Source organism: Cherax quadricarinatus, chromosome 52 (assembly GCF_038502225.1).
Source record: "Cherax quadricarinatus isolate ZL_2023a chromosome 52, ASM3850222v1, whole genome shotgun sequence".
In the NCBI taxonomy this organism is placed as follows: Eukaryota; Metazoa; Arthropoda; class Malacostraca; order Decapoda; family Parastacidae; genus Cherax; species Cherax quadricarinatus.
In genome coordinates this window covers 14,434,603-14,460,394 of record NC_091343.1, presented here as the reverse complement: position 1 = coordinate 14,460,394, position 25,792 = coordinate 14,434,603, and the positions used below count along the sequence as shown (strand labels likewise).

At 37.4% G+C, this 25,792-nt stretch overlaps 1 protein-coding gene across 10 annotated transcripts in view; it reads right to left on the bottom strand.

The window, feature by feature from the left end:
- The window catches only part of pyd (zonula occludens-like protein polychaetoid), a 662,689-nt gene that overhangs the window by 43,683 nt on the left and 593,214 nt on the right, over window positions 1–25,792 (bottom strand). For 6 of the 10 annotated variants that reach the window (XM_070096081.1, XM_070096075.1, XM_070096077.1 and 3 more), the window contains 4 exons: window positions 14,373–14,521; window positions 13,877–14,168; window positions 8,280–8,494; window positions 631–839 (listed from right to left, as the gene is read on the bottom strand). In XM_070096081.1, coding sequence (XP_069952182.1) covers window positions 631–839; window positions 8,280–8,494; window positions 13,877–14,168; window positions 14,373–14,521 — 865 coding nt within the window. Of the gene's footprint in view, window positions 1–630; window positions 840–1,704; window positions 1,786–8,279; window positions 8,495–13,876; window positions 14,169–14,372; window positions 14,522–25,792 lie in introns of all 10 variants that reach the window. The other 4 variants (XM_070096083.1, XM_070096079.1, XR_011393435.1 and 1 more) reach the window with 3 other exon arrangements.

Here is a 25,792-nt window from a genome sequence, read left to right as displayed (position 1 = left end):
AAGGGCGAGCATTCACTACTATTACAGTACTGTATGCAAAAAAACTCTAAACAGCATTCCAGGTATTTTTATGATAAAATAATAATATACAATATGCCACTTGTGGCTCTGAATGCATACTTCAGGCAAATTATTACTTTCAATAATTTTATGAAAATTTTTACTAACTATAACACTGTAGTTAGTTCTGATCTGGTCATATGCACACTAATAAGTTAGTAAAACAGGTACATAGCACTGGTTCACAAAATCATGAGGTTATGGCAGGCAGGATTAACACAAGGCATATTAGTAAGAAGGAATTAATCAAGGGCTATAGTGGTTAGAAGGGTTAGCAGCATCCCACAAGCAAAGGGAGGACACAATCAGCAATCCAGGCCTCACTCTTCAAAGTGGGAAGTCCATTCTCTAACCTTGGAGGCTTTACCAGTTCTCCCCAGAGGTGCCTAATGATTTTGATTCATTTATTCACTAACTGTAGTATAGTATAATGTTTTCATGGGTTAATTTCTATTTATGTAGTGAATGAATTTTCATGAACATATTAATTTTTTTTTTTTTTTTTTTTTTTAAGAACCAGAGTATTTTGATAATGCTGGAAAAGCCTCCGTGGTACCTCCCCTAACTGACCTCTGTTCTGGTCGAGCGGAGGGACCAGCGAGTTGTCCTGGCACACCTTGAAGTAAACCTCCTGTTTCGTGCCCTTGGTTATGGCCCCTTGGGGAATGACTATGGACACGCCTGTTTCCTCAGAGGTGAGTGTGCCCCCCTTGTGATCAAACACCCCTCGTGCCGTGGCTATCACCTTATGTTTGCCTTCCTCTGCCACCGACCGCCTGCTGAGTGGTGGGCACAGCCTCGGTTAGACAAATAAGCCTATGATAGTTCCAGCAATGATCACGGTACAAAAAGACAGCCAAAGGGAAGATCCTGGGCGAGCTGTTAACCCTTAATTATTCCATGTGGTTAATGGTTATGCTGACAGCTTTAGAGAAAATTATCACAGGAGGATTTTCATTACTTTCCTTGACTCCCTGCTCTTTGTAGGTTTGGCTGTTGGAAAACATAAAATTTGTGCTACATGCACAAAGAAGTGCAAAAGACACCTTAGGCTTAAGGGAGCCAGGATGCAAGAAATGTAGGAAGACACTGTTGCATTTCTGCCAACATGTATCACAAAAATTCCCAGTTAGAGTTTACCTTAGAATAGGAACATCCCTAACCAGTGGTGCATATAAGAAGAGCATAAAGTAGTAGGATAATACTTTAGAAAGGGTTGAAGAGTTATTTGGAAGAAAATGTTGCATTAACACAGCTGATGACAGAGGAGCAATACAGTACAATCTTCACAGGGTTATTATTACTCTGATGCAAGTTACTGGCCATTTTTTCTAATTCATACAATTATCATTTTATTAAGTTATTAGCAAAAAATTAGAAAGCCAAATAAGCACTAAGGATGAAAACAAAAGATATACAGTAAACAAAATAGTAAATTAAGCCTTTGTGCATTGGACTAGCAGTGAATAGTTTTCACCACAAGACTACGTTAACTACCTCTGGGCAATAAACTATATTTAGCACTAGGCAGTAAATACTATGTTTACATCATCCTTAGGCTTCTTTTGTCATATTAAGATACACCCAATCACCGCCTCAATATAGCCACATTAAAAAATACAGCATATAAATTCACATACTTACTTCTCCACCCACAAGCCATGAGTCTCCCTTCTTGTTGTTATCCCATAAACATGGTAAATTTAAACTCCAATAACCTCCCACCTGCCCATAAGAGGAGACCATTCAGAATAATAACTTTTGTTGGAGTCAAAGTTACTGTCTTGTTATAACTTGTCATACATGTGTGTACATTTTGTGCCAAGTAAACAGAATTAGTGAACTAGGATAATTTTAAAATAAAATCTATTCTGACTATGAGAAATTAACCGATTCAGGTTATTGGACATAACATATACTCGCCACAATATAATATGTACAGTCTGTGAGTGTGTGTGTGTGTGTGTAATATATATATATACACATATATATATATATATATATATATATATATATATATATATATATATATATATATATATATATATATATATATATATATATATTTTTTTTTTTTTTTTTTTTTTTTTTTTTTTTCAAAGAGTCGGCCGTCTCCCACCGAGGCAGGGTGACCCAAAAAAGAAAGAAAATCCCCAAAAAGAAAATACTTTCATCATCATTCAACACTTTTACCACACTCACACATTATCACTGCTTTTGCAGAAATGCTCAGAATACAACAGTTTAGAAGCATATACGTATAAAGATACACAACATATCCCTCCAAACTGCCAATATCCCAAACCCCTCCTTTAAAGTGCAGGCATTGTAATTCCCATTTCCAGGACTCAAGTCCGACTATATGAAAATAACTGGTTTCCCTGAATCCCTTCACTAAATATTACCCTGCTCACACTCCAACAGATCGTCAGGTCCCAAGTACCATTCGTCTCCATTCACTCCTATCTAACACACTCATGCACGCTTGCTGGAAGTCCAAGCCCCTCGCCCACAAAGCCTCCTTTACCCCCTCTCTCCAACCCTTTCGAGGACGACCCCTACCCCGTCTTCCTTCCCCTATAGGTTTATATGCTTTCCATGTCATTCTACTTTGATCCATTCTCTCTAAATGACCAAACCACCTCAACAACCCCTCTTCTGCCCTCTGACTAATACTTTAATTAACTCCACACCTTTTCCTAATTTCCACACTCCAAATTTTCTGCATAATATTTACACCACACATTGCCCTTAGACACGACATCTCCACTGCCTCCAACCGCCTCCTCGCTGCTGCATTCACAACCCAAGTTTCACACCCATATAAGAGTGTTGGTACTACTATACTTTCATACATTCCCTTCTTTGCCTCCATAGATAACGTTTTTTTGATTCCACATATACCTCAACGCACCACTCACCTTTTTTCCTTCATCAATTCTATGATTAACCTCATCCTTCATAAATCCATTCGCCGACACGTCAACTCCCAAGTATCTGAAAATATTCACTTCTTCCATACTCCTCCTCCCCAATTTGATATCCAATTTTTCTTTATCTAAATCATTTGATACCCTCATCACCTTACTCTTTTCTATGTTCACTTTCAACTTTCTACCTTTACACACATTCCCAAACTCATCCACTAATCTTTGCAATTTTTCTTTAGAATCTCCCATAAGCACAGTATCATCAGCAAAAAGTATATGTATGTATATATATATATATATATATAGATATATATATATATATATATATATATATATATATATATATATATATATATATATATAAAGTAGTAGGTTGGTAGACAGCAACCACCCAGGGAGGTACTACCGTCCTGCCAAGTGAAAGTAAAACAAAAGCCTGTAATTGTTTTACATGATGGTAGGATTGCTGGTTTTTTTTTTTGTCTGTCTCATAAATATGCAAGATTACAGGTATGTCTTGCTACTTCTACTTACACTTAGCTCACACTACACATACATGTACACGTTTATTTATACACACTCATCTGAGTTTTCTTTGAGTTTATCTTAATAGTTCTTGGTCTTATTACTTTTCCTTTTATATCCATGGGGAAGTGGAATAAGAATCTTTCCTCCGTAAGCCATGCGTGTTGTAAAATTGAACTAAAATGCCGGGAACAATGGGCTAGTAACCCCTTTTCCTGTAAAGATTAATTAAAAGGATAAGAAGAAGAAAATTGTCAAAGTGGGAAGTCTGAATGTGCGTGGATGTTGTGCAAATGATAAGAAAGAGATGATTGTGGATGTTATGAATGAGAAGCTGGATGTCCTTGCTTTAAGTGAAACAAAGCTGAAGGGGGTGGGAGAGTTTCAGTGGAGAGGAATAAATGGGATTAGGTCAGGGGGTTTCAAATAGAGTTAGAGCTAAAGAAGGAGAAGCAATAATGTTGAAGGATAAGATATGACAGGAAAAGAGGGACTATAAATGTATTAATTCAAGGATTATGTGGAGTAAAATAAAGGTTGGATGTGAAAAGTGGGTTATAGTAAGTGTATATGCACCTAGAGAAGAGAGAAGTGTAGAGGAGAGAGAGAGAGAGATTTTGGGAAATGTTGAGTGAATGCGTGGGAAGTTTTGAACCAAGTGTGAGAGTACTTGTGGTTGGGGATTTCAATGCTAAAGTGGGTAAAAATGTTGTGGAGGGAGTAGTAGGTAAATTTGGGGTGCCAGGGGTAAATGTAAATGGGGGGCCTTTAATTGAGCTATGTGTAGAAAGAGAGTTGGTAATAAGTAATACATATTTTATGAAAAAGAGGATAAATAAATATACAAGGTATGATGTAGCACGTAATGAAAGTAGTTTGTTAGATTATGTATTATGTACATGTTTATAGAGGGGCAACTGATATATCGGATCATTATTTAGTTATAGCTTCAGTTAGAGTAAGAGGTAGATGGGACAAGAGGAAGGTGGCAACAACAAGTAGGCGGGAAGTGAAAGTGTATAAACTAAGGGAGGAGGAAGTTCGGGTGAGATATAAGTGACTATTGTCAGAAAGGTGGGCTAGTGCAAAGATGAGTAGTTGGGGGGTTGAAGAGAGTTAGATGAGTTTTAAAAATGCAATATTAGAATGTGGGGCAGAAGTTTGTGGTTATAGGAGGGTGGGGGCAGGAGGAAAGAGGAATGATGAAGTAAAGGGTATGATAAAAGAGAAAAAGTTAGCTTATGAGAGGCTTTCACAAAGCAAAAGTGTTATAAGAAGAGCAGAGTATATGGAGAGTAAAAGAAAAGTGAAGAGAGTGGTGAGAGAGTGCAAAAGGAGAGCAGATGATAGAGTGGGAGAGGCACTGTCAAGAAATTTTAATGAAAATAAGAAAAAATTTTGGAGTGAGTTAAACAAGTTAAGAAAGCCTAGGGAACGTATGGATTTGTCAGTTAAAAACAGAGTAGGGGAGTTAGTAGATGGGGAGAGGGAGGTATTAGGCAGATGGCGAGAATATTTTGAGGAATTTTTAAATGTTGAGGAAGAAAGGGAGGCGGTAATTTCATGCACTGGCCAGGGAGGTATACCATCTTTTAGGAGTGAAGAAGAGCAGAATGTAAGTGTGGTGGAGGTACGTGAGGCATTACGTAGAATGAAAGGGGGTAAAGCAGCTGGAACTGATGGGATCATGACAGAAATGTTAAAAGCAGGGGGGATATAGTGTTGGAGTGGTTGGTACTTTTGTTTAATAAATGTATGAAAGAGGGGAAAGTACCTAGGGATTGACGGAGAGCATGTATAGTCCCTTTATATAAAGGGAAGGGGGACAAAAGAGATTGTAAAAATTATAGAGGAATAAGTTTATTGAGTATACCAGAAAAAGTGTACGGTAGGGTTATTATTGAAAGAATTAGCGGTAACACAGAATGTAGGATTGCGGATGAGCAAGGAGGTTTCAGAGTGGGTAGGGGATGTGTAGATCAAGTGTTTACATTGAACCATATATGTGAACAGTATTTAGAGAAAGGTAGGGAAGTTTTTATTGCATTTATGGATTTAGAAAAGGCATATGATAGTGGATAGGAGAGCAATGTGGCAGATATTGCAAGTATATGGAATAGGTGGTAAGTTACTAAATGCTGTAAAGAGTTTTTATGAGGATAGTGAGGCTCAGGTTAGGGTGTGTAGAAGAGAGGGAGACTACTTCCCGGTAAAAGTAGGTCTTAGACAGGGATGTGTAATGTCACCATGGTTGTTTAATATATTTATAGATGGGGTTGTAAAGGAAGTAAATGCTAGGGTGTTCGGGAGAGGGGTGGGATTAAATTATGGGGAATCAAATTCAAAATGGGAATTGACACAGTTACTTTTTGCTGATGATACTGTGCTTATGGGAGATGCTAAAGAAAAATTGCAAAGGTTAGTGGATGAGTTTGAGAATGTGTGTAAAGGTAGAAAGTTGAAAGTGAACATAGAAAAGAGTAAGGTGATGAGGGTATCAAATGATTTAGATAAAGAAAAAATGGATATCAAATTGGGGAGGAGGAGTATGGAAGAAATGAATGTTTTCAGATACTTGGGAGTTGACGTGTCGGCGGATGGATTTATGAAGGATGAGGTTAATCATAGAATTGATGAGGGAAAAAAGGTGAGTGGTGCGTTGAGGTATATGTGGAGTTAAAAAACGTTATCTATGGAGGCAAAGAAGGGAATGTATGAAAGTATAGTAGTACCAACACTCTTATATGGATGTGAAGCTTGGGTGGTAAATGCAGCAGCGAGGAGACGGTTGGAGGCAGTGGAGATGTCCTGTCTAAGGGCAATGTGTGGTGTAAATATTATGCAGAAATTTCGGAGTGTGGAAATTAGGAGAAGGTGTGGAGTTAATAAAAGCATTAGTCAGAGGGCAGAAGAGGGGTTGTTGAGGTGGTTTGGTCATTTAGAGAGAATGGATCAAAGTAGAATGACATGGAAAGCATATAAATCTATTGGGGAAGGAAAGAGGGGTAGGGGTCGTCCTCGAAAGGGTTGGAAAGAGGGGGTAAAGGAGGTTTTGTGGGCGAGGGGCTTGGACTTCCAGCAAGCGTGCATGAGCGTGTTAGATAGGAGTGAATGGAGACGAATGATACTTGGGACCTGACGATCTGTTGGAGTGTGAGCAGGGTAATATTTAGTGAAGGGATTCAGGGAAACCGGTTATTTTCATATAGTCGGACTTGAGTCCTGGAAATGGGAAGTACAATGCCTGCACTTTAAAGGAGGGGTTTGGGATATTGGCAGTTTGGAGGGATATGTTGTGTATCTTTATACATATATGCTTCTAAACTGTTGTATTCTGAGCACCTCTGCAAAAGCAGTGATAATGTGTGAGTGTGGTGAAAGTGTTGAATGATGATGAAAGTATTTTCTTTTTGGGGATTTTCTTTCTTTTTTGGGTCACCCTGCCTCAGTGGGAGACGACCGACTTGTTGAACAAAAAAAAATATATATATATATATATATATATATATATATATATATATATATATATATATATATATATATATATATATATATATATATATATATATATATATTATATACACATGCACACTTTCTATCTATATACATAATCTCTTCTTACACAAAAACATACATAAACTCTGATGTCACCTCACCTATTAAACACAGCATAGTTCAAAGTTTCTATCCAGAAGATTAAACATGGATGGCATTATAAACATGGTCTTCAAAAATTAAAGAAATATGTGCATGGAATGGAGATAAATAAAACAAATTCCATTCTTTATATAGCTCTCATAATAGCTAATGGGGTAACAAATTTCAGCATTTTTTTTTTTTGTGATGGGTTAACTTGTTGTGACTTTTAACCATTCAGTAATTGTTGCTACTCTTAAACTTTAATAACGCCCATTAATCATTTATCCAGTAACGGCAATATCTATACAAAACTTAATAAAATTATGTGAAGATAATGCTCAGCTCCACAATGTATTATATGCCAGCTCTGAATGGTGTACTGCTAGAAATATTGTAGAAAAGACACGGGTGGCACCTATAAAAAGAGTTTAAATAGTATTTTTACACAATTTCTTAATTTGCACTGTGTAGAGAGGTCAGAAACTCCATAATGGATCCAAATGACATACTGACGTAATGACATCACAGAACAAGCATGATATTTCACTTTGTTAAAATTTTACCATGTTATATGACTATAAAACTCTAACAGAGTTAAATATTATCCCAACAAAAGTTGCTTCTGCAACAAGCACCTTTTCCTCAATTCAGCAGCTTAATCAATAAAAACATGAAATAAAAGAAATATTAAGAGCTAACATCATCCTATCCCTTTAACTCGTAAAATAATGTAAAATCATATTTGTTTAATATTTATTGTAATTTATTCTTTATCCTTGTATCATGAAGGTAAATAATACGAAATATAATGGGCATAACGTAGTGTTAAGATTTCAGTGGATATATGCACCTGCATATCGCTTAGCGCTTCACATATGTCACTTTATTACCAGTGTTATAGATATGTTATTCCTTTGATGTCTGTGGTTCCCCATTTTTTGTGTCTTTTATAAAACTACATAATAAAAGAAATGAACTGAATCTATTACATAAGGTAAAATTGACATGTAAGTACACCAACTGGTGTATTTATAATTTGAACCACATGGTCATTATCAGCATTGCTTGAGAATGGTGCTGAAGGATTCTGAACTTCTCTGTATGTCTACATCATTCATCTCTCACCTGTTTCCATGGTCTGTGTACACAGGCAAAGCAGGATGACCTCCTGGTTGGCCACGGGGATCAGGGGGCTTTTTGTATAACTCAAATGCACTTCCTCTGTGGTCATGATTGGGCAAGTCCCTACCAGCAGGTCCCCCTCCATGCTGACTACTTCCAGGAACTATATCTCGTGGAGGAGGAACATTGAGGTAATATCCACTTCTGCCCGATGCCACCTGAAATATGTGATACATGTATAGAGTAAAGGAAAGTACATAATAGGATAAATTTTCATTTATCCTTTTGAATGATTTAATCTGATAAGAGGAGACTTGAAAGTACATTCTTTGTTAGTTTTAAAAGTACTGTATTAGCAATGAAAACAGAGACTTGGTTCAAAACTTCCTCAAAACAAATTAAAATACCAAATTTTATGTATTATTCTACCACCATTACTTAGCGGAATATAAAAAAGATTCTTTTTCGTACTGTACAATATTGACAATCAGCTTGCAAGTATAACAAAATTAACACAAATGTCTTAACATTTTAAATTTTTTCAGTATATTTGTGGAAAAAATGACTGGTTTCAGCATTCTACATTCAGCTTGACAAACAAAAAAGGTGACATAAATAGACTTCTGACAAACCTGGCATCAATCATGGGATTAATGTTTGTAACAAAGTAAAGAATATTTCATGTGAGTTTTGGCACACACTTTAGGCCTAGAACATATTACTACAGCCTCTCCTCACTTAATGACTGAGTTCCTTTCCTAAAACCATGTTGGTAAATGAATTTGTAGCTAAGCAAGGAGCATACTATAATGGTAGTGGGTTTGTATTGACCAACTTTGATATTGTTTTAATGTCACCCTTGCCCCATTTGTAACATTTTTAGTATATTTTTAAATGTTTATACAGTAGTGTACTGCATATTGTAATAAACAGAATAGAGGAAATTAGCTCTAATATATATTATTTAGGTATGAATACTGGTCAGTGAACCCGTCATAAGTCCGAGTAGTGAGTAAACAAGTATGTTGCTAAGTGAAAAGAGGCTGTACTACTAAAATGTCTGGATTTCATAACTCTCATAATGCAGTGGCATAGACAAGTGCTGTATGACTTGGGTTTAGAACTATCCCATGAATATAAATACTGGTAAACAAGGACAGGATCAATTCTCATCATTCTTCTAGAAAATGGGGACACAGATGAAAGTTACACACTCGACCAAAACAGAGACAGGAAACACTATCTGTCCAACGTAAGTGTAAAGAAGCAACTCCTTACTGGGGTACAAATATACATACTATGTATTTTTTTCAATGAACCGGCTGTATCCTACCAAGGCAGGGTGTCCTAAAAAAAAAAAAAAAAAAAAAAAAAAAAGTTTTTCTTCTTAAATTTAGTAATTTATACAGGAGAAGGAGTTACTAGCCCCTTGCTACCAGCATTTTAGTTGCCTCTTAAAATGTCCATGACTTATGGAGGAAGGATTTTTGTTCCACTTCCCCATGGAGAACAAATATAATTACAATACATAATGTTAGTCAAAGGAAAGTTAAAAGGCAGAAGCAACAGTGAGAGACCACCACTTGCAACTTACAACAGATAATTACAAATATTTTCCTCAGTTATAAGGAACTGATTTTTAAACAGTGTACCACCTCTAAAACAAACACACACACACCAACCAACCACTTGTTTGGAATCCACACTTGATCAAGCACGACAAGAAATTAGAGAAAGTGCAAAGGTTTGTAACGAGGTTAGTTCCAGAGCTAAGGGAAATGTCCTTTGAGGAAAGGTTAAGGGAAATTGGCCTGACGACACTGGAGGACAGGAGGGCTAGGGGAGACATGATAACGACATACAAAATACTGCGTGGAATAGACAAGGTGGACAGAGGATGTTCCAGAGAGGGGACACAAAAACAAGGGGTCACAATTGGAAGTTGAAGACCCAGATGAGTCGAAGGGATGTTAGGAAGTATTTCTTCAGTCATAAAGTAGTCAGGAAGTGGATTAGCCTAGCAAGTGAGGTAGTGGAGGAAGGAACCATACATAGCTTTAAGATGAGGCAGGGTAAAGCTCATGGAGCAGGGAGAGGACCTAGTAGCACTCAGTGAAGAGGTGGGTCCAGGAGCTGAACCTTGACCCCTGCAACCACAATTAGGTGAGTACACACACACACTCGCTCTCTAGCCTATTGCTCCAACTTGGATTTAGATTTTTTATTATACCCCATCTTCATTAACCCTGACCCTCACACCCCTACCCCTCCCTCACTCCTAAACTTTGCACATTCCTACTTTCTCACATCCCTGCCTGCAGCACTGTGTGACCCATAGGGGTTGCCCACTTAAGTAGGGTGGCCCAAAAAAGAAGCACTTTCACCATTCACTCTAGTTTTGCAGTTATTAATTCTTTGGCTCTATTTGCTTCCCTAGTAATCTGTTTATAGCTGGAGATCAGCAAAGGATGACTTGGGGATCTCTGGAACCACTCTAATCTTCACTATAATTCTTGAACCATTATAAACTATACCTGGCAAATTCATAGATAGTTCATTAACCTAACCCTTAGAATTTGTATGTCTACTGCACTGTGGATTATATACATATTGCTTCTTGATCTTCATGTTTGTCTTTATAATGGATAATGTGGGAAAAGACAAAATATTGAAGCAGTAGTCCTTTATGGCATTACAGATTTTGACTTTCATATGGTTCTAATGTGAGTGAAGCTAATGAGCAATCAATAGGTAAAAAAGCACCCTCTTTACTTTACCCATGGCAATACTTTTTGTATAGGTTAACTAGTCAGCTACTGTACCTGTTTTACCTCAGATATGGAAATTACAGAAAAATAGTAATCCAGTATGACTGGAATCAAACCAATTGCCAGATATCAGATTTTACAAGGTTTTAAAATTTAAGAGTACAAGGACCAGAATTCTAGCTTAACATTGCACACCTTTATCAACAATGTTTTTAGCTACCCATGATAGTCTACATGTTTAAATTTTTTACAATATAAAAAAAAATTTTTTAAACATTTTGTTTTGCAGGGGTCAATTTGCAGTAAACAGGCAGTAGCACAATCAGAATGTAGGATTGCAGATGAGCAAGGAGGTTTCAGAGTGGGTAGGGGATGTGTACATCAAGTGTTTACATTAAAGCATATATGTGAACAGTATTTAGAGAAAGGTAGGGAAGTTTTTATTGCATTTATGGATTTAGAAAAGGTATATGATAGAGTGGATAGGGGAGCAATGTGGCAGATGTTGCAAATATATGGAATAGGTGGTAAGTTACTAAATGCTGTAAAGAGTTTTTATGAGGATAGTGAGGCTCAGGTTAGGGTGTGTAGAAGAGAGGGAGATTACTTCCCGGTAAAAGTAGGTCTTAGACAGGGATGTGTAATGTCACCATGGTTTAATATATTTATAGATGGGGGTTGTAAAAGAAGTAAATACTAGGGTGTTCAGGAGAAGGGTGGGATTAAATTATGGGGAATTAAATACAAAATGAGAATTGACACTGCTGCTTTTTGCTGATGATACTGTGCTTATGGGAGATGCTAAAGAAAAATTGCAAAGGTTAGTGGATGAGTTTGGGAGTGTGTGTAAAGGTAGAAAGTTGAAAGTGAACATAGAAAAGAGTAAGGTGATGAGGGTATCAAATGATTTAGATAAAGAAAAATTGGATATCAAATTGGGGAGGAGGAGTATGGAAGAAGTGAATGTTTTCAGATAATTGGGAGTTGACGTGTCGGCGGATGGATTATGAAGGATGAGGTTAATCATAGAATTGATGAGGGAAAAAAGGTGAGTGGTGCATTGAGGTATATGTGGAGTTAAAAAACGTTATCTATGGAGGCAAAGAAGGGAATGTATGAAAGTATAGTAGTACCAACACTCTTATATGGGTGTGAAGCTTGGGTTGTGAATGCAGCAGCAAGGAGGCGGTTGGAGGCAGTGGAGATGTCCTGTCTAAGGGCAATGTGTGGTGTAAATATTATGCAGAAAATTTGGAGTGTGGAAATTAGGAGAAGGTGTGGAGTTAATAAAAATATTAGTCAGAGGGCTGAAGAGAGGTTGTTGAGGTGGTTTGGTCATTTAGAGAGAATGGATCAAAGTAGAATGACATGGAGAGCGTATAAATCTGTAGGGGAAGGAAGGTGGGGTAGGGGTCGTCCTCGAAAAGGTTGGAAGGAAGGAGTAAGGGAGGTTTTGTGGGCGAGGGGCTTGGACTTCCAGCAGGCGTGCACGAGCGTGTTCGACAGGAGTGAACGGAGACAAATGGAATTTGAGACCTGACGATCTGCTGGAGTGTGAGCAGGGTAATATTTAGTGAAGGGATTCAGGGAAACCAGTTATTTTTATATAGCTGGACTTGAGCCCTGGAAATGGGAAGTACAATGCCTGCACTCTAAAGGAGGGGTTTGGGATATTAGCGGTTTGGAGAGATATGTCGTGTATCTTTATACATATATGCTTCTAAACTGTTAGTGTTCTGAGCACCTCTTCAAAAACATTGATTATGTGTGAGTGAGGTGAAAGTGTTGAATGATGAAAGTATTTTCTTTCTTTTTGGGTCACCTTGCCTCGGTGGGAGATGGCTGACTTAAAAAAAAAAAAAAAATCTTCAATACATGAGGTAACTGGACTCTCAATTAGTATTCAGCAGGTAACATAAGCTGCAGTGTTAGATAAATGCAAGCCAGTGTGTAGAGCTATAGATTTATAGAGGTGTTTTAGAAATGGTTTCATAAAGAGGAAGAGGTAAGGTAAGGTAAAGTGAGAAGATAATGGAAGGGAAAGGCAAGCTGAACAATTTTCCATGTGGGCTTATAACTGCCCTATAATAATATTTCCATAAAGGAATATTTTTTTTTCCAAACTTGGCAAACTGCTAAATTGCTTTTCTATGTCACATATCTCCCTACAAAGAGTGATGTTTCTTCAGGTGAATTACGAAACACTTTCTCAGATGAATACTCTGATGAGCCTGCTCTATTCCCACCCCAAGACTATTTTTTGGCTGTGAGCCAAAGGCATTACCACTGAGCAAGGAGCCACCTTACACATTTTCACAGAAACTTCCACTATTCAATCATCTTTCACCAGACATCTTCCTCCACACTTCTTGCAAAACATTCCAAAATTTTCGACAGACAGAAATTTATAACTTTCTCTGTATTCTATTTAATGTTTCAATGTTGTTTTGGCACTGCTCTGTACACAATTTCACTGAGCATTTACTGTTGGAAAAGCACTAAACCTGTAAGGGCCATACAATGCCTAGGAAATGGAAGACAATAAGGTCTGATCTAAGGAAAGAAAGGACAGTGCCAATTCCTTGGATCAAGAGCCATTCGCAAGCATCAAGTCACCTTTGAAGGGGTCAGTATTGTTCATTTGTTTTAAGCATACAGTACTAACACTAATATCTATATATAGGCACCTCCTAGAATAACATTTACCTCTAAGGCACCACAATACCCTTTAGCATATGTTGCCTTCAAAATAATTTAAAGGCATTTTATACATATCATTGCTTTCAATCAATGACCAAATTAATGTCTGTGAAGCATTTAATGACTGCACACCTTATTATATGAAGATCTGCCAAAAGTATCATATTTTCTATCTAGGCTACTTCCTTGTCCACTATCAAGGCCACTGTAGTCATCACTGAGTCCTCCATTACTGGTGGTATGATAAGCCCCTCGGTCATAAGCTTTCCGTCCATCCATGTACATTTCCCAGGGTCCGACTCCTCCTTCCACACTGGTAGGTATACTGCCTGGAGCTTGAGGCTTGTAATTTTTGGGTTTGGGTGGTGGAACAGGTTTGTAGTTACTACTCTTTGGTGGAGGTAGTGGTTTATAGTCTGATGATCTGAGGAAAAACATAGCTATCATGATTTCCACAAGTCAAAATTAAGGACAGTATCTATCTTTTAAGGAAACTTTTTTTTGTGTGTGTGTGTGTATTGCATATCAAACAAAGTACTTGAAAAATACCTGACGCAGGATAGTTATGAAATTTTACTATTCACGTATAATTATTGCTTCTACTTGAAATTAATCACTAATATTTTACCTGTAAGGATCATCCGAGCGGTAGGTAGGTGGTTGTGAGGACGACCTTGAGTATCGGTATGGCTCGTGTGGTGACCGTGGATGTAATTTGCTTTTGAGATCATCATGAGCATTGGGACCTAATGGTGGATTCATCATGTCGTAGGGACTCTGAGGATATGCGAGAGTAGACCATTATTTTTCCAAATGGGAATGAAGAAGTCTTGCTATAAAGGAATTTTTTATATTTTTTTTTTTAATCTCTTAATTTATGTGACAGGAAATTTTCTTTAAACACTAGAATCTGTCCTACAGATTACCTCAATATTATTTTTAAGAAAGTCTTTCCTTAAACTGTTTGAGTTTTACTGCCTTATATTTTATGCTGCTCTTTAATTCAGCAAGTACTTCTTAATTTTATTCAAGCATCCAAATTAGGATACTCTTGCCTTATCCTAAAAATTACACTCATGTACCTTGTAAGTTATTCCCTTCCTCATTCATCAGATTGCAAACCAATTTAATGTAATTAGCATCTACATTTAGCATGACATACACACTGCAGGAAGAAACAATGTACAATATTATATAGAGTGGTCGCTCTCTTAACCATCTGGAATCATGCTAGCTAGCTAGTTCAGACATTAAAACCATTTAGTTGGTCATGTGGTGGCTAAAAAAAAATGCACGCCCAGACAGAGCTACCTTTTACCTAATGACTTTGATATTTTATTATCTCCCATAAAAATAACAATAGAGTACCTACATTATTGGATGCATTGCAACATCTGACTTGTCAAGATATAACCTGTGTTTTCAGGATGCCTTCCTATAACTGCTTATCAAATCAAGGCTTTCTATATTAATATTTTGTGACAAGTCAATTTCATACATTTATAATAAAAAATATTTATATGAGCAATTTTGTGTTTTTATTTGTTGCTTTTATGCATGTTTATCGAGTTTATATTTCTTTATATTTTAAGATGTGTCAGAATTTTTTATTTGTTTTCATCAAGTGTACTGAGTTTTTTTGCATATGTTCATTCTATGCTTACTGTGGGGCTCATATTTGGTTAGAACAAGATGGTCAAGACTTGTTTTTATTTAACAAGTTTTTAAGAACTTGTAATGAGTAAAATAATTATATTTTTCTTAGATTTTTGAATGAAATATATAGATGCTTAGTATTCAAGTAACCACATTCATGCATTGTCAAGCTAGCCTCCCCACTCCCACAAATGCACTCAACCAGAATTTTCCTTATCGAGGACTTCCTGTGTGTGGGGGAAGATTTTGAATAAAAATTTTACACCTAAATTGAATAAGACTAAATTCAATGGAATCTGATAAAAACTTATGAATTTATAATGTGCTGAATTTGGCAAAAAAAAATTGTCATTCATTGGTAACGGCAGCATTAATGTGCCAGTGATATTTACATTTTACAATTTACTGATGTCAAGATATAATTGTTTTTCTAAATCTTAACTGCTTTTAATGTTTAACACTATGTACACAGGTTTCTTACGATATTAGATGTATTTAAAGATGTTTTAGCACTTTAAACATCGAGAAATGCTTAGTTCAATATTGCTCCACTTGAAATATACAGCATACATACAGTGCTAGTCATGGCATTATGCTGGGTGAACGCCCTGGCATAATGCTGTGACGAAAATCAAAGGCCTACCATACGGGGGGGGTCTTTTTTCGTCAGTGCATTATGCCAGGTAGCAGCATGGTGTCACGGCCTGCCACTACACTCCACAGTGATGACTAGGTGCTCACATGACTGCCGTGGTGAGAGGAAGTGTTGCACTTTTGTCTCTCATCCTCCTCATCTTTTGTCCAGTGTTTCCTTTGGTTTTGAGGCTATACATGTTTGATTATGAGTAAAAGGAATTCTTTAACACCTGAAACTATAGCTCAAATCATAGGGCTTCACAAAGCTGGGCACCAGACGACAAACAGTGGAGAATGTTGGTGTGTGTGTGTGTGTATGTGTTCAGTGAGGAACTGGGTGCAGCATTTCAAGGCTGATAGAGGTGTTGAGTTACCATCTGGCAAACCTCGGCCTGGCCCCTCGAAGAAGACATCTGTTTGTACCTTAACTGTGTTAAAGAAGCAGTTAGAGAGTACACTTAAGATAACTGCTAGAGAACTGAAAGAAAAGAACCCATATCTTCTCTAAGAGGTGTCTATAAGAACTGTTAGCAGATATGTGTCAGAACTGGGCTACAGTAGTCATTGTTGTTTCTTCTGTGGCTCTCCAAGTCACAGAAGAAACGTAGGCTGGATTATGCAAAGAAATATCTTCACTGGAATCCTCAACAGTGGTCTGAATTATTTTGGAGTGATGAAGCAACCTTAACCGTCACCTGTAACCATGAGGGACGTGTACCAGCCCAGAGAACATAAGAACATAAGAAAGGAGGAACGCTGCAGGAGGCCCGCTGGCCCATACCAGGCAGGTCCTTTACAATTCATCCCACTAACAAAACATTTTCCCAACCCAATCTTCAATGCCACCCAAGAAATAAGCTCTGATGTGAAAGTCCCACTCAAATCCAACCCCTCCCACTCATGTACTTATCCAACCTAGATTTGAAACTACCCAAAGTCCCAGCCTCAATAACCCAACTAGGTAGACTGTTCCACTCATCAACTACCCTATTTCCAAACCAATACTTTCCTATGTCCTTTCTAAATCTAAACTTATCTAATTTAAATCCATTACTGCGGGTTCTCTCTTGGAGAGACATCCTCAAGACTTTATTAATATCCCCTTTATTAATACCTATCTTCCACTTATACACTTCGATCAGGTCTCCCCTCATTCTTCGTCTAACAAGTGAATGTAACTTAAGAGTCTTCAATCTTTCTTCATAAGGAAGATTTCTAATGCTATGTATTAATTTAGTCATCCTACGCTGAATGTTTTCTAACGAATTTATGTCCATTTTGTAATACGGAGACCAGAACTGAGCTGCATAATCTAGGTGAGGCCTTACTAATGATGTATAAAGCTGCAGTATGACCTCTGGACTTCTGTTGCTTACACTTCTTGATATAAATCCCAGTAATCTATTTGCCTTATTACGTACGCTTAGGCATTGCTGTCTTGGTTTAAGGTTGCTGCTCACCATAACCCCCAAGTCCTTTTCGCAATCTGTATGGCTAAGTTCTACATCATTTAACTTATAAGTACTAGGGTTATGGGCACTCCCAAGCTTCAGAACCTTGCATTTATCTACACTGAACTGCATCTGCCACTTTTCTGACCAAGAATAGAGTTTGTTTAAATCCTCCTGAAGTTCCATAACATCTACGTTTGAATCAATTATCCTATCTATCTTTGTGTCATCGGCGAATTTGCTCATATCACTAGTAATTCCCTCATCAAGATCATTGATATATATTATAAACAACAACGGGCCCAAGACTGATCCCTGTGGAACGCCACTTGTTACAGATCCCCACTCGGACTTAACCCCATTTATGGACACACACTGCTTCCTGTCAGTGAGCCATGACTCGATCCACGAGAGCACTTTTCCCCCAGTGCCATGAGCTGCCACTTTCTTTAACAGTCTATGGTGCGGAACTCTATCAAAAGCCTTACTAAAATCTAAGTAAATAATATCAAATTCTTTATTGTGGTCAACAGCCTCAAAAGCTTTACTGAAGAAAGTTAATAAATTAGTTAGACAAGACCGGCCTCTTGTGAATCCATGCTGAGTATCATTAATCAAGCTATGCTTATCGAGATGGCTTCTTATAATCTCAGCTATAATTGACTCTAGTAATTTGCCTACAATTGAGGTCAGGCTTATTGGGCGGTAATTTGACGGTAACGACTTGTCCCCTGTTTTAAAAATAGGAATTCCATTAGCCATCTTCCACATATCAGACACTACACCTGTTTGAAGAGATAAATTAAAAATATTAGTTAATGGTTCACAGAGTTCCATTTTGCATTCCTTAAGAACCCTTGAAAAAACCTCATCAGGGCCCGGCGACTTATTTTGCTTCAGTCTATCTGCTTCACAACCATCTCACTAGTGATTGTGATGTTACATAATTTATCTTCTTCTAGCCCACTGTAAAAATTAATTACTGGAATATTGTTAGTGTCTTCCTGTGTAAAAACTGAGAGAAAATAATTATTTAAAATCAAGCACATTTCATTCTCTTTGTCAGTAAGGTGCCCATAGTTATTTTTAAGGGGACCTATCTTATCTCTAACTTTTGTTCTATAGACCTGGAAAAAACTTTTTGGGTTAGTTTTAGAATCCCTAGCAACTTTAATTTCATAGTTCCTTTTAGCTTTTCTTATCCCCTTTTTAATGTCCCTCTTAATGTCAATATACTGATTCATAAGATGACCCTCACCTCTTTTGATACGCCTATAAATTCCTTTCTTATGCCCTAGTATATATTTGAGCCTATTATTCATCCATTTTGGGTCATTTCTATTTGATCTAATTTCTTTATATGGGATAAACGCTCTTTGAGCAGCATGTATAGTGTTCAGAAAACTGCCATATTGATAGCTCTCTTCGTTACCCCAGTCAACGGATGATAAGTGTTCTCTAAGCCCATCGTAATTTGCTAAGCGAAAATCTGGGACTGTTACTGAGTTATCGCTACTATCGTACTTCCATTCAATGCTAAATGTAATTGATTTGTGGTCGCTAGCACCTAGTTCCTCTGAAATTTCTAAATTATTAACAAGGGATTCATTGTTTGCCATAACTAAGTCAAGCAGGTTATTTCCCCTTGTAGGTTCTGTCACAAACTGCTTCAAAAAACAATCCTGAAATACTTCTAAGAAGTTGTATGATTCTAAATTCCCAGTCAAGAAATTGCAATCAACATGACTAAAGTTAAAGTCTCCTAGAATTACTACATTATCGTGCCTTGTGGCCTTAACAATTTCCTCCCATAGTAGTTTTCCTTGGTCCCTATCTAAGTTTGGGGGACGGTATATCACTCCTAAAATTAGTTTTTCATGCCCCTCTGAAAATTCTATCCAAACAGACTCTGTATGTGTTACTTCAGACTTAATACCCGTTTTTATGCAACAGTTCAAGCGATCTCGGACATACAATGCCACCCCACCCACTAGTCCCACGCTACACCTGTGGGACCACCAAACACCCAGATTCGCTCATGGTTTGGGGGTGTTTCAGTGCTCAGAGTGTTGGTGAACTCACTGTGCTTCCCAAAAACCAGTAGTATAATTACCTGGAGTTATTGTGTGACAATTTACCGCAGGACTGTGCACCGTATCATACCTCCAAATTTGTAGTTCAGTGGCTTAAGGACTGTGAAGTGAGGTTCTTTAATGACTAGTCAGGCAATTCCCCAGACCTAAACCCTATTGAGAACCTCTGGTCAATAGTGAAACGAAGTTTACTGGGCAAGGATATCGGTTCCATCCCGCGGCTGGAGGCTGCTCTACACGAGGCGTGGAATAATATACCTCCCCAAACCCTCAAGAATTTGAGTCTTCCTATATGACTGAGGGACATGATTAAGCATAAAGGATGCAGCACCAAATATTAAAGCCTCAATAAGTGTGCAAATATATATATTTATAATCTTGCATGGTATGTGTTTGTGTTTTGGTATGTGTGTAGGGGAGGAGCAGCATAATGCCTTGACTAGCACTGTATACAGAGTATATTTTTTTATACTATTATGATCTTTTAATGCTATATACAAGGAAAACTTATTACAGTCATTTCAAGTGTAATACTTCTCAAAACATGGAAATAATTCACACTGAGTTTACTGGGTTACATATATACTTAGTGTGAAATTGTAATAAATTTGGAATAAATAAGTCACCTTTATGCTATTTCCACACCCTGTTTGCTGGTAGGGAAGCTGGTGGTGGAACAAAAGCTCCTGATTTCAATGTTTACTTATGCTAGTTAGGTGTACTAATACATCAGACACATAGTCATCACTTGTGTAGTTAACCATGATACAATGTGTTGACACTTCTGGCCTTAGATTTTTCAAATGTATGAATATATTGTACAAGAGCCAGAGTTGTGATGAAGTCAAAAATACTGGCAAAAGGTGGATTTGAAAGTACGAAAATTGTGTGTACTAGTGCGTTGGACACACAGTCAACAGTTGCGTACTAGTATGTTCGACACAGTTTAATGGTTAAGTGAGATCACTGTATTGACAGTTGCTTTCTTGCCACATCCTGAGATTACGTCTTTAAAACCAATTCCAACCACTACACTTTATATTACTTTAAGCACTTAGAAACTATTTCAGTGATATTCTATTTCTGTTTGCCTAATAGCCTGTAACTGTAATCCAGCTTTACCTTCCAACAAATATGATAGTTTGCATTTCTCTGTTAATGACAAAGCTTACAAATTACCATACAGTATTCAGGCATAAATTGTAAGAGTTCAGTAAAGCATTTTATTTGTTTTCTTTTGCACTGCTCTTATTGCACTAGTTTCCTAACATTAGTTTCAGGTGTGCAGCCACTAACTGCTTTTTATGGTAAGCTCATTGTTAGACATACCTTTACAATTGCTTCTGAAACTCTAATTCCATTTAGTACTATACATACACATACACACATTCATTAATTTCAGGCTAAACTTCTTTAACCCGTAAACGGTCCAAACGTATATATAGGTTTTATGTGTCCTACATTTAACATTGCCACGATAAGCCTGAGTCGCCTAGACATGTGAGAATGGGTGTGAGCACTCACTGTGCACCATATTAAAATAATTGGGGATGCCTGGGTACCATATGCTCTTTTTTCCTATTAAAAAACATTTTTTTTTCTCAAAAAAGTTGGGGCAGTATGGTAGTGAACATATATATACGTTTGGACCGTTTACGGGTTAATAACTAAATTGACTGCTATATCTATAAAAAAAAATTCTTAACCACTAAAATACTGATGTTTAAACTCTAATACATTCCTAAAAATCCACCTATAGAATAACTTCAGCTCAGGGTAACAACCTCAGGTTTATAGCAAACAAAATTTATAATTGATTTACCTGTTTGTTTATATTTACCAAGATATTTTCAATGTTTTTAGCAAAGTGGTGCATAAAGAATCTTAAAGTACTTTAGAGGCATTACAAAACAGGATTAATAAAATATGTAACTAATTTTACTTGTAGAAAAAGCCATTATTGAAATAAGCAGTTGCCTTTTGTCTGAAAAAAGAATTAAGCTATTGTATAATCAAGACCAGTGTGAGAAAAATACTACTCTAAGAGATATGATATTTACAACATATTTATAAGAATTCAGATTTTTTTCATAAAAATCTTTTTAAAATATGTTTTCAGTTGGAGAGAACAACTTACTTTGAAGGATATCAACTCTGAACCCTATTTTAGGGACAGCCTATGGCGAGAACTTCAATTTTGCAATTTTATGTGCTGTGTGTGAATGCTTTAATCCAATACTTAAGAGACATCCCACCACAGAGGACATTACCACTTCCTCTAATCAAGACTGCCTGGTAAAATAGTTAAGACACTCGTATTTGACTGTTTTAGTTGAGCCACTGGGCATCACAAGCTTTATTCTTAACATAGTTTAATTAGGCTTTAAGAAATTACCTATTTGTTTGGGTGGCTGAGGCAAAGCAAAGCCTGGGTGTCCAGCTATCATACAGTTGTGCATAGTACAGCAGGAATCCAACTGTCCAACATATAGGATGCTCCAAAACTCCAGGAAACCAAAACACACTGTGCACTTTCCCCTCACTGATAAATCTAACAAATTGAATTTGCTCAAAGATAAAATACTATACAGTATTTAGAAATCTGATAAACTTTGTTTTGGCATGCCCAAAGCCTCTAGTGCTGAATGTGTGTCAGCCATTTGGAATGTTTTTTTTTTTGGGGGGGGCCATATAATATCCCCACATTATCATATTTATGGGAAGAATGCTAAACCCACAGCAGTCACAGAGGACCTAGGAAATAGGAGCAAACAGGTTTGATTCAAAGAAGGATAAGATGTTATACAGAAAGTGCAAGCATTGAAGCAGATATGCATCCACCTGTGTGGCTTATTCTTCTATTGATGAATTAGTTGTAACACATTTGCAGCGTAACTTACCACCTAATGTAGCCTCATTCATACAACTGGATCAGGGAGGCTTTGTCAGTGCCATTATCATAGATGTCTCCTAAGGAATTTTGTCAACTCGAGTGTGGAACAGAATTAACAATTATTGATACAATATGAGATGTTTCTAGGGTTTAGTTTTTTAAAAAAAGTTTCAATTGATAAGGCCACAAAAGAGCTTTTAGGAAACTGATCTACTGTAATGGCTGCTGACAGTGATGATTATGTCATCAAAAAGGTTGGTTAATAAGCTATCAAGCTGGTGTAGTGTGGTCCAAGTATCTTAGATACTGTCCTCACAATATAGATAACATGTATATATAGTTTTCAATGAATAAAGTAACAGCAATTATCCCACACTTTCCCAGACATTTCCCTCCCATTTATATAATTTGATTAGTGTCAGTTAGCTATATGTAGATTTAGGCTAATTTAAATTAAAGTAACCTAAAGTAACTTAACCTAAAATAACATTTATAATTCTGTTACTTACACTATGAAGAAATTTATACATGTAAATGTATAGGAAACAAATGATATATGAGGACAGTTTGCTTCATATGAATTTGTCAATGTACAAATGGGTTACATAGAGGAATGGCTAGTGTGAAGCATATTTTTCAGTACATATGTTAAGGGCAAATAAGTAAATTATGAATCCTTAATCCTGAGGTGAATATTTCCTCCCAGATAACTTAGACTGAGGAAGATGAGGATACTAATATGGTAAGAGGCAGACACACCTCAATTCTATAATATTTGCAGAAAGAAAAAGCTTTTTTTTTTTTTTTTTTTTTTTAAACAAGTCGGCCGTCTCCCACCGAGGCAGGGTGACCCAAAAAAGAAAGAAAATCCCCAAAAAGAAAATACTTTCATCATCATTCAACACTTTCACCACACTCGCACATTATCACTGTTTTTGCAGAGGTGCTCAGAATACAACAGTCTAGAAGCATAAACATATAAAGATACACAACATATCCCTCCAAACTGCCAATATCCCAAACCCCTCCTTTAAAGTGCAGGCATTGTACTTCCCATTTCCAGGACTCAAGTCCGACTATATGAAAATAACCGGTTTCCCTGAATCCCTTCACTAAATATTACCCTGCTCACACTCCAACAGATCGTCAGGTCCCAAGTACCATTCGTCTCCATTCACTCCTATCTAACACGCTCACGCACGCTTGCTGGAAGTCCAAGCCCCTTACCCACAAAACCTCCTTTACCCCCTCTCTCCAACCCTTTCGAGGACGACCCCTACCCCGCCTTCCTTCCCCTATAGATTTATATGCTTTCCATGTCATTCTACTGTGATCCATTCTCTCTAAATGACCAAACCACCTCAACAACCCCTCTTCTGCCCTCTGACTAATACTTTTATTAACTCCACACCTTCTCCTAATTTCCACACTCCGAATTTTCTGCATAATATTTACACCACACATTGCCCTTAAACAGGACATCTCCGCTGCCTCCAACCGTCTCCTCGCTGCTGCATTTACCACCCAAGCTTCACACCCATATAAGAGTGTTGGTACTACTATACTTTCATACATTCCCTTCTTTGCCTCCATAGATAACGTTTTTTGACTCCACATATACCTCAACGCACCACTCACCTTTTTTCCCTCATCAATTCTATGATTAACCTCATCCTTCATAAATCCATCCGCCGACACGTCAACTCCCAAGTATCTGAAAACATTCACTTCTTCCATACTCCTCCTCCCCAATTTGATATCCAATTTTTCTTTATCTAAATCATTTGACACCCTCATCACCTTACTCTTTTCTATGTTCACTTTCAACTTTCTACCTTTACACACATTCCCAAACTCATCCACTAACCTTTGCAATTTTTCTTTAGAATCTCCCATAAGCACAGTATCATCAGCAAAAAGTAACTGTGTCAATTCCCATTTTGAATTTGATTCCCCATAATTTAATCCCACCCCTCTCCCAAACACCCTAGCATTTACTTCCTTTACAACCCCATCTATAAATATATTAAACAACCATGGTGACATTACACATCCCTGTCTAAGACCTACTTTTACCGGGAAGTAGTCTCCCTCTCTTCTACACACCCTAACCTGAGCCTCACTATCCTCATAAAAACTCTTTACAGCATTTAATAACTTACCACCTATTCCATATACTTGCAACATCTGCCACATTGCTCCTCTATCCACTCTATCATATGCCTTTTCTAAATCCATAAATGCAATAAAAACTTCCCTATCTTTATCTAAATACTGTTCACATATATGCTTCAATGTAAACACCTGATCTACACATCCCCTACCCACTCTAAAACCTCCTTGCTCATCCGCAATCCTACATTCTGTCTTACCTCTAATTCTTTCAATTATAACCCTACCGTACACTTTTCCTGGTATACTCAGTAAGCTTATTCCTCTATAATTTTTACAGTCTCTTTTGTCCCCTTTCCCTTTATATAAAGGGACTATACATGCTCTCTGCCAATCCCTAGGTACCTTCCCCTCTTTCATACATTTATTAAACAAAAGTACCAACCACTCCAACACTATATCCCCCCCTGCTTTTAACATTTCTGTCATGATCCCATCAGTTCCAGCTGCTTTACCCCCTTTCATTTTACGTAATGCCTCACGTACCTCCCCCACACTTACATTCTGCTCTTCTTCACTCCTAAAAGATGGTATACCTCCCTGACCAGTGCATGAAATTACTGCCTCCCTTTCTTCCTTAACATTTAAAAGTTCCTCAAAATATTCTCGCCATCTACCCAATACCTCCATCTCCCCATCTACTAACTCCCCTACTCTGTTTTTAACTGACAAATCCATATTTTCCCTAGGCTTTCTTAACTTGTTTAACTCACTCCAAAATTTTTTCTTATTTTCATTAAAATTTCTTGACAGTGCCTCTCCCACTCTATCATCTGCTCTCCTTTTGCACTCTCTCACCACTCTCTTTACCTTTCTTTTACTCTCCATATACTCTGCTCTTCTTATAACACTTCTGCTTTGTAAAAACCTCTCATAAGCTACCTTTTTCTCTTTTATCACACCCTTTACTTCATCATTCCACCAATCACTCCTCTTTCCTCCTGCCCCCACCCTCCTATAACCACAAACTTCTGCCCCACATTCTAATACTGCATTTTTAAAACTATTCCAACCCTCTTCAACCCCCCCACTACTCATCTTTGCACTAGCCCACCTTTCTGCCAATAGTCGCTTATATCTCACCCGAACTTCCTCCTCCCTTAGTTTATACACTTTCACTTCCCTCTTACTTGTTGTTGCCACCTTC